General features: G+C 33.8%; 1 protein-coding gene across 1 annotated transcript; it reads left to right on the plus strand.

Moving 5' to 3' along the window:
* The first annotated feature begins 9,763 nt into the window (after positions 1-9,763).
* LOC127119549 (uncharacterized) lies at positions 9,764-10,679 on the plus strand. Its single transcript, XM_051049798.1, has one exon. The coding sequence runs from the start codon at positions 9,897-9,899 to the stop codon at positions 10,512-10,514; it is 618 nt and encodes a 205-aa protein (XP_050905755.1). The 5' UTR covers positions 9,764-9,896; the 3' UTR covers positions 10,515-10,679.
* The last annotated feature ends 354 nt before the right edge of the window (positions 10,680-11,033 follow it).

Consider the following 11,033-nt stretch of genomic DNA (forward strand, 5'->3'; position numbering starts at 1 on the left):
TATACCCAAATATACACATAATCACAATTATCACATAATCACATATTTCACTAAGTTATGTATCCAAACATCACCAAATTCAATTACCATAATCTCGAACACACGTTACAATCACAACAATACATACATTCAATTAGCACATAACTCTAATGTGACTCAATGCAAGACATGTGACTCTATGCAAGCGGTACCTCAATGTGAACCCAAAGTTTCACCACTTTCCGATTCAATATCTAGAATCCAAGCCACGCTTCCGATCCGGACAAGATCAAAGCAACTACGCCTATTTCCAATTAAGGATCAACGTCTGCTACGTCTGTTTCCAATGAAGGATCACCGTTTACTACCTCGCCTATTTCCAATTAAGGATCAACGAGTGCTACATCTACCTCGCCTATTTCCAATTAAGGATCAACGAGTGCTCCATCTACCTCGCCTATTTCCAATTAAGGATCAACGAGTGCTACATGTGAACCCACAGTTTCACCACTTCCACAATGAAGTCGACCATGCCATGAATGAATGCACACATACCAACACCATATGCAATTAAGACCATCTCTACCATCTTAACATTCCACATATCATCATAATTCAACTCTATGAATTATCCATCAATGGTACATATACACATTCATAACAATACATCATTCAAACTCCACCAATGGTACATATATACATTTATAACAATATATCATTCACAATCCACCAATGGTACATATACACATTCATAACAATATATCATTCACAAATATAGGCTAATTATCAAATATGTACACGTAGATTTCATCCCAAAACGAATACAACATTTAAATATCAATTTTTCACTTTTCAAATAGTGTTAACCGGTTAGCGCATATGGTTAATCGGTTAACATAAAACAGAATCAATTTCCTGGAAATTTTCAACAGTGTTAACCGGTTAACGCATTTGGTTAACCGGTTAACGCAAGACAGAACACAATTCTAACAGGTTTTCAACAATGTTAACCGGTTAACGCTTTTGCTTAACCGGTTAACGCAAAACAGAATGTTATTCCCGCGTTAACAAAAAAATAGAATGCAGAATTTCCTGCGTTTTTCATCGTTGGAGGACTTTCGGACCTCCAATTTCGATTCCGAAAAAAGCTACATGGTCAGAAAATCATGACTCATACAATATAACATTAATTTACAGTTTTAGCACAATCCAATCATCACAATTCAAGAGTATTTATCAAAATTGTTAGGTTTTAAAGAATTCAACGAAAACATATTTCTACCCATTGACCCAATCATACTAACCCATAATAATAAGGATTCCCCCCTTACCTCTTCAATTTGATAGAAACCCTAGCTCCTCTCTGTTCTTCCCATCTTCTCCTTCTCTTTCTCTATTGTTGTCTAATGATCAAATTAATTCTATTCTCCCTCTCCTCTTACTATTTATATTAGTATTTTATTTGGGCTTAAAGCATGATATATCTCTAACTTAATTAATAGGCCCAATAAAACCTAATATTTAAATAAATTAAACCACTCAATATGCACACCAAGTTAATTAATTCAATTATTTAATTATATCTCATATCAACTAAATAATTAATTAATACACCAATTCAATTAATATAATCAATTATCATACTACCTAATAACCAATTAATTACTTAACACTCCAAATAATTAAAATAAAATATAATAATAATAATATAAGAACTAATTACTAAAATTGGGTTGTTACACGTAACCTATGAATGATCGATGTATCCCTGCTTCACCATACTAATGTCGGTTCCGAAGCATAGTCAACATCAATCATCCAAATCGTACACAAATTTAATTACTCGTTTATTCTTTGATTCATTCTGTCTTTTAATCATATTAATACAGAAAATAAACAACTATCCGATGCATGGTTTCATAAGTGGCTCTGATACCATTGAAGGAGAAGGACGATCCAAAACGCAGCGGAAATTAAAATTTTCTTCTTTAGTGATCCTTACGAATGGGCATGATCAGTGATAGAATAGTTACCTCTCGTGACGATTGAAACCTTTGATGCAGATCTACGGAGTGATCACGAACGTTGAACAACGACAATGCCTCTACTCAGTCCACACGAACAAATTCCTTTAATCTTAGTGCTAGCTGCTACAAATGAAGGTGAGAGAGAGAGATAGAGAAAACAAAAATGCAAACGCAATGAATGCTTCTGCACAAGGGTTCTATTTATAGAACCACTTGTGTCGGCTTCAAGCTAAAAAGCTCACTTAAGTGTATGTGGCCCATATCTTATAATATGCCCAAAATCATTTAAGCGCATGGTACCTTACCATATTTCGGATTCTACTTAAGTACACCGTACCTTACGATGTTCTACAATTCACTTAAGTGCACCGTACCTTACGATGTTCCTTAGTTACACTATCTCTCATCAATCCGTCCTTTGTGTGTGACCCTGTAGGTTTTCGCGGCATTGACAATTATATTAAATCACATATTTAACATAATAAACAGTTAGCGGTATCTAGCAACACATCACTGCTACCCAAGACACGAAAATATCATGTGATCTGACAAATCCTTCTGTGATAATACTTATGCGTATAATTAACCTTTTGCCCTAATGTCTATATTGAACACAAGGTATAGACCGCGTCATCCTTGTCCAGTTCAATATTGGGCCCATATACATTTATCCTGTTACGCAGGATGGGCAAATTCCATCTAGATCACTCATGTCCCTCAGCATGCTTCGTGGAGTACCCATCAACTGTCTTTATGGTTATCTAGTTACGGACAATGTTTGATCAGCAATAAAGCACTCGACTCTACATCTAGGGTCCATAGTGGTTTCAGATCGAAGGGTGGTATACACCATTATCACCATGAGAATAACTTATGACACTTTGCATAACATTCTATATAGTATTCTCATAGCGGGTCAATCTAGTATAAACATTACTCTTAACATTCATACCTATGTTGAAGACTTGATAACTCCTTATCCATGATCCATGAGATGTGATCATCAGTCTATATACATAATAGTCTTAATGCTTTAATGTTATCCCACATCACAATAAAGCTCGACTACGGATACTTTAAGAATAATGTCCTTATGTTTAATGTGATCTCATGATTAAGTTACACTTGATACATTAAACGGACTAGCTATTCTAGGGACTTTATTAAACAAACGTAATAAAGAAAAAGCCTTTTATTATTAATAAATAATTCGATACAAGTACCAAAAGTATTGGCCTCTAGGGCTTACACCAACAAATGAATGGTTAAGTGTTCTCCAAAGAATGACTTAATCAATTAAAACTCTCCACTAACATTTGACTAACCTTTGACTAACTTTTATTAATATTGCTTTATCTTCAAGTCATTTACTTAATGCAATTTAAATTCAGTATCTTTATCATTCATTACCATTTACATTTCATGTAACTTGTTTATGATTCAAGTCCTTTTCACTTTGCTCATTTGAGCCATATCTTGTGATCATATATATTGTTTGCTTGCCTTTATTTTTGTTTGTGGTCCTAGGACCTTAAAATACTTAATAACAATAAAACCCCTAAAACATAACATCTTGGTGGACTGTTAGACTTGATATGAACTTTTTGACTTAGAATTAGGCAACATTCTCGATGCTAAAGGACTTGGCCAATGCCATAATCTATGACTGAGCTATCCTTGACTGTGCTTTCATCTGATGCAAGATCTTGAGTGCTCTTGATTCAACTATCACTCTGTCTCTATGCTTATTTGTTATATTGTTATTACGGATTATGTTTGATAATTGTTTATGTGAGTTTGTCAAAGGAATATTTCATCTGATGCATTAAAGACTACCACTATTGGAGTGCTTGCTTGGATATGATGTCTATCTTTATTTGATGCCTAGGTCTTCATATAATTGCTTGGATTGCTTATGCTTGTTGCTTTCTAAATTCCAAAGGAAAATGGGTTTCTATATGACATTCTTGTCTGTTGGATTGCATCCCATTGGTCAGATCTTTTCAACTCTTAACTTTTAATTTTTATCTAGGATAGTCCCTTCATCTCCTCCCACTTCTTAAATTTCAAAATCTCTCCCTCTTTTCAAAACCTTCTTTGTTTGTGTTTTTCAACTTAGACATGTTTTAATGATTAGAAACTTTGGCCTTATGCCATTGAATTTTCAAACTTTTTCTTAAATCAAACTTGTGAATGAACTTAACCATATTGACTTTAATTTCAAAAAGACAAAAAGAACTAACAACCCCATTCAAATTTTTGGGTATTGTGTCTTTCTTTTTAAACTTTTGTTAAAATCAATTCACGAACTTCTTTGAAATTTTTACCACAAACTATGAGGTTTTTATCCCTCATTTTTATGTTGGTATGTAGGCATAAAACCGAAGGTCTTGTCAAACAAAAATATAATTAATGAATTCTTTTCTCATCTCCCCACTCTATATTTTTATCAAACATCATTTTTATCAAATCACTTGCACATAAAAAAGGGCTCCCTAGGAGAACCTAAGACAGTTTGGATGCTAACACCTTCCCTCTGTGTAACCAACCCCCCTACCTGTAATCTCTGACATTTTATTATTTTTGATTTGAAAACTTCTTATCTTTGGGTTTTGTTCGTACTTTTGCCCTTTTCCTTTGAAAACAGTAAAAGCGTGGTGGCGACTCTTGTTTTATTGACGTCAAGTTTATCCATAATTTGATGGTCATAAATTTACCGCTACAGGCGGGGGGACTAGAAATCGAGAAGGTGGACTAGGCGACCATAAAGAAGAGACAAATTTATGTTAAGTACACAAAGCTAAATAAAAACTCCAAATATTAAGGTATACGTATATTTAAATATTGATATCTTACCGAGTCATGAAAGCCCAACAAATATTACAGATAAAAATAAAAGAAAAATAAAGGAGAAGAAAATCAAGCCTCCTCACTCCGAGAAGCCACACCTTGACCGTCCATCAAATCCCCATCCATAGTAGCTTTGAAAGGGTTCAGTCCTTCAATTGGGATAGGAATGTCTGGACATAACTCCTTAGTCTGATCTACTGTCTGGTAGAGAGCTCCATACACATTCTTAAAAAGTTCACCTAAGAGACTCCTGGACTCTCTCCTTCAAAGAAACTACCTCGTCCTCATGAGATTTCTAAGCCTCCTCATCACGACAATTTGCCTCGGTGACAATAATGGATGTCTCCTAACTCCAATTCTTCTCTGCTTCGAGGGAAGACTTCAACTGAAGGGTTTGGGCAGAAAAAATGGCGAAAAGAAATTTTGGAAACTGAGTTACATCTATAGTGTTAGTAACTTTTTTTATAGAAGGTTCTTGGATTTATGGGATGTAGGGTCTGGTGCAGTATTCAATAATTGTTGATGGTGTAGGTCTTCAAAAGCATATAATATTGTCGTTGGGAGGGGCGTAGTTAGTACTTTGGAAGAGTACTAATTTTAGAACCATATGATATATCTCATTGGAGCTCAAAATTGTCGTGAATTTGAAATTTATGACGATATTGTCTATGGTTTGTTCTGTATGGTTTGTTATGTAGAGAAAGTTTGGTGGTATTTCAACTTTGGTGGCATTGAGCTATGTTGAAGTGGTCTTTTATAAGTGAGTCAGGTATGGTCTTTATTTGGCTTTAGATTCATATTTCTCTGGGGTGTACTTTTAGTAACCATAGCATTGTGTTCTAAAGTTAAAGTATTATATTACAGGAACGGTATTGATACCATAATGTAAAAATTTGTAAAATTTCTATTGAGGATTTCGCGTGAGTTGAATGTAAACGCTACTGTCAGTTCGTACCAATCTTTATTTCTTTTTTCATCTCATTTTGTTGAATGCAAGTACAAGATTTGGTTCATTGGTGATACCAACCTTCATTACTATATATGTTTTTTCAGTTTGAATGACCTCTATAGTAAGTTTGAAATGATGCAATGTTGTGATAATTTCCAATATTTTTTTCTTATATATTAACAGCTTTTTGAAATATATATATATATATATATATATATATATATATATATATATATATATATATATATATATATATATATATGTTTTTTTTTTTTCTTTTCACTTTGAATATCTTCTATAGTTAGTTTGAAATGATGTGATTTTGTGATAATTTCCAATGCTTTTTGCTTATATATTAATAGTTTTTGAAGTTTTTTGTTATACATTCTATTATATAAATAATCTTTATATTAATGGTTCTAAACTTACATGTAATTTTTTTTAATAAAGGGAGGACCTAAGTAAAAAAAAAGATTACACTGTTACTAATCAAGGGGTTGTAAACCCTAACAAGTCACTATCTAACAATTGAGTAATAAAAGGCGGACAACTCTAAAAAATACATGTATCATTAGGACGAATCACTCCATTTTTATCTAGTGCATATGTATATAAGTTTGCTTCTCGATAAACATGAGTAATTTTAATATCACTATCTTGGTGAAAAAATGATCTGATTTTGGGAATCAGTTTTCTGCCCATGATGTTGCTTGCATTATTTGTATTGATATACACATTGAAGTAAATACACCTAAAGCACATACTAGTCGCAAGATGCAAACCTTCATACACACCCTAGAACTCCGCAATATAAATGTCGCAAACTCCAATATGTTTTGAGACATCCCTAGCCACTCTCCTTTATTGCATCTAATTAGGTCTCCACATAATGTATTCCCTCTCTTGTCTCTCGTAGCATCGGTGTTCAACTTTACTCTCCTCATATCAGGTGCTTCCCACTTTATTAAATTCACCTCCCTGAGTTGCTCCATCTTTGTGCTTGTTGCAGCTTCCACTTGTTTATACTCATGCACCAACTTACTAATATGAGCCAACATACTCATTGGTCTAGTGTAATCATCATCATAAATCTATTTGGTGTGCCAAATCCAAAGATTATGGCAAGCATTCGCCCAAAACACCTTTCAATCATCTTTCTCACATCACCCCATGTTTATTTTCATATTATGGATCTAACAATTTAAATCACCTGCAAAAAAAAAATCTCATGTTAGTATGCACCACTGCAATTTAATGTCACATATGTTTGACTTTAATTGATTATAATTTATTGTATTTATACGTGCATTTTAGTATAATTGTGTCATACAAAGTTATTTCACGTGTGCGGATGCACGCATATTTAATTAGTTTCCCATTATAATGTTAAGTTGAACTCTCTATTGATCTTGTATTCTCACTAATAAAATTATTATTTTTTTATAAATAATAAAACTATCAATATAAATTCCTTTAGTAAAAAAAACAAAAATATAAGACAAACAAAGAATTATAATTACATGATTCTTTTTATAAGAAAAATGAATTGAATTGATGAAGAGTACAAAGATACTCAACCCAAATTATAAATGAGACAAGCAACCAAGCTAGCTCAAAAGTAACAACAGTACCTACAATTACAACCTAGGCAACAACTATAAAGATTAGGAATAAGACAAATAAAGATAAAAAATGGTTTGCCAATCCTTCCACTGGAGATTAGATTGTCCCTTGACATTGGCAAGAAACCAGTCTCATGTCATATATTGGATACGTCCAATCAAATCCAACTCTCCCATAAAATCTCCTTTTAATAAAATATTGTTCGTAGCAATTCAAACAATCCAACAACCTGCAATCCAAAAGAAACTATTGCTAGCTTGATTGATTTTTCTACTCAGCAATGTGCCGAATAGATTTTCATGACCAAGTATAGATTTTTTTTCTTCCATCACTTATAATCCTAACCTAGCACTCATCCTCCTCCAAAAATGAATAGTAACTAGACAAACTACAAACAAATGAATCGCGTTTTCTTCTCCTGAAAAATAGAGGAGACAAACCAGATTATGATAACCTTCAATCATTGTTTAAACTATCATGATGAAGACATTTTAGTTGCCACCATAGAACATTTAAAATATGGATATGATTTCACTGTATTTAAATTCTAGTATGCGTTTGAAAAGTTATGGATATATAGAGAGTTTCGGCTCCCGGAGGGCACCACATGTCTCGCCCTTTTGAGATCCATGTTAAATAATATGTTGTCTGACACTGAGAACAGAAAGGTGAGTAAGATTGAGTTTCGTTCGGACTGGATTGTTATTGATGGAAAGGTGAAATGCAACCTTATTGAGTTGAAGATCGATGAAAATTTGAAAGTTATATGGAGAACATATCATCTTAGGCTAACTAAGGGACCGATCGAGTTTGATGCAAAAATTTCTAGATATGCCTATGACATAATCAAGATGTTGAAACATCCAGAATCATCTGGTAGTGTTTAGGTTTTCTTATTTATTATTGTTTTATTAGGTTATGTAACTGTCTATCTAAGTAATGTATTCATTTGTTAAATGTTAAGTTATGTTCATCGTGCATAAATGGAAGTGCTAAAATGTTGTCTAATAAACAGTGTTGTCCGATTGTCTAAGTAATACTACAGATAATATACAAATAATACAAAAAATGATAATAAGGTCTAATTAGGCCCCCACGAGCTATGTGTGCTACCTGCGATGCCAAAGTATAAACCTCACAATTTGGGTTCTCCAAATCCATGAGGTTATCCATAATGACTACTATCATTTGCATGTTGTGAGCGTCATCTGCACCATGTTGAGGCAGTGGAGGCGGCGACGCGTCATCAGAAGGCCCACCTAACATGAGAAGATCCCCAACATGAAAAGGTACAACATTATCTCCATACTACTCAAAAGGGATGATGTGACGTTGTGATAAAACAAGGTACCACTCCATGTACCTATCCATACACTCTACTGGGAACTGAACATCTAATGACACACTGAGACCTATAAACCATCTAAAAATTCCCTCAGATGGAATAGCAGGGACTGCTCGTGGAATATCCTAGACATATCCAAACTGGAACAAACATCTCTTAGGTAAGTGTCTAACCAATAACGCCTCCCATAGCAGATAGCCCGAAAAAATGAAGTGTCATCGAAGTCTCAATGCATTTTATGGTCTACGTATGATGTCCAGATGATATCGTATACACTAAGTGTATCAATCCTTATCACGTACTCTACAACACATCCCAGGTGTGCATTCATAACCCTCTATCTCTTGGCATGTGCGGACCCTGCAATGGTAGAAATAACTCGTCTCTCACAAATGTTTGGGAAATTCTCGTATATCCGACACTACACAATAAGACAAACTCATATAACCGGCAAGAAATGTCATAAAAAGAACTAAAACAATAATAAATAATAATTTTTATACCTAAAATAGACTCACATAACTAACAAGTTGTATGGTCTCAAAAATAGTCGTCTCTCCATATATATTGCTTTCAATGATGTGACACGAAAAACAATTAGTTAGATTTCATTTTTTCCCTGTTATATAAAAAAGTTTATCAAGCGACACGAAACACAATCAATTAGATTCAAAAGGAAAACATGCATAAATATTACTTTAAAAAATAAAAAGTCTAAAATCCTGATTATTATGTATTTCAATTTTTTTCACTATAATATTTAAAATATGATTGAAATATTTCATGAAATAACACGAGATACAATCAGTTAGATCCAAACAAAAAATATCTAATACTATATCTCATACTCTTTCTCATATCCGAATGGATGCATCGAATCTTTTACTAATAAAATTATAACAATATATAATAGAAAAATATAATTTTGGAATGATCAATTTTTTTTTCTCCAAATATAACATTCCTGAGTTGTTCAAAATTAAATAGATGTAATCTACATGTGTGGCTAAATCACAACCACTCAAAAATAAAAAAATAAAAACAAAAAGTTCTCTTTGAAGTGTCATGGTGTACCACTCAAAACTACAAGTTCATTTTTCAAACGGATAAGAAAATAAACCCAATGGCTTGCAATTCTACACCGCTCCTATCACCACCCAAAACAACCACCGTCGCAACCGTCCAACACCACCACCATCACCACACACTCCAACCAATCTTCCACACCAAACCCACCCTCACCCGGAAACTCACCACAAAACTCCACGTATCCTCCTCCCCAACCAACAAACCCACAACCACAACCACACCCTCACCCACCCAACCCCCACCCCCAAAACCCAATCAAGAAACCGTCTACTTCGACGGCGGAGCCCACTACGGCGACCTCGTCGCAAATCTCTTCCTAGGCTTCACCCTCGTATGGCTTCCCTTAACGCTAGCAGCAGTCTCACGTGCCCTTTACCTTCGTTACAGGTTCACCAACCTCAGAGTTACAGTAATCTCAGGGCTAACAGGCGAGGACAGAAGTGACTTTTCATACAGTGTTATCAAAGATGTTCAGGTTGTTCCAAGGTTCATTGGTGAATGGGGTGATATTGTTATCACATTGAAAGATGGTACTAAAGTTGATCTTAGGAGTGTTCCTAAGTTTAGAGAAATTGCCAAGTATTGTCTCTCTATGAGGGATAAATCTTCTCAGAATTTGAATAAATCTGCTCCTAAAGGCTTTGGAAAATAAATATTATACAGGTATTTAATGTTTATTATGTATACATACATATATATGTAAATTTATTTATTTGTTTTGTTTTATAGATTAATTTGGTGCTTGGCAATGTTAACATTTTGTATTGAATTTTGTTGTGCCACTTTTTTGATTCAATGATAATGGAATTTTGTATTATGTGCATGATGGTAAATGGTAATGCTATTAGTTATAGTTTGTTAGCAGGTACTTAGTTTGATAATCCTATATATAATACATAGGTTTCGATGGTTTCATAATCTAAACCCGATTCTAATGTACATAACTGTCTCAAACTTTTGAGAGATCTTATATAAAAAGTTGAAGTAAGTTTGTAAAAAATTTTAATGGGCCATATTCAACCGTAAATTATCTGTAAAAATATATGTGTGAAGATCTTTTTGCCATAGCATAATTTTGATCCATATCTGACCAACACAGAACAGTGAAACTTAAGATGACTCCAAAGAGGGATGCTTTTGTGGTGTCTCGGTTAATACAATCATAATTGTT

The sequence above is a fragment of the Lathyrus oleraceus genome, chromosome 2 (genome assembly GCF_024323335.1).
Source record: "Lathyrus oleraceus cultivar Zhongwan6 chromosome 2, CAAS_Psat_ZW6_1.0, whole genome shotgun sequence".
Lineage (NCBI taxonomy): Eukaryota > Viridiplantae > Streptophyta > Magnoliopsida > Fabales > Fabaceae > Lathyrus > Lathyrus oleraceus.

What these genes read in the sequence shown, in the direction of transcription:
- LOC127119549 (XM_051049798.1), top strand. Translation starts at nt 9,897, where the DNA reads ATGGCTTGCAATTCTACACCGCTCCTATCACCACCCAAAACAACCACC.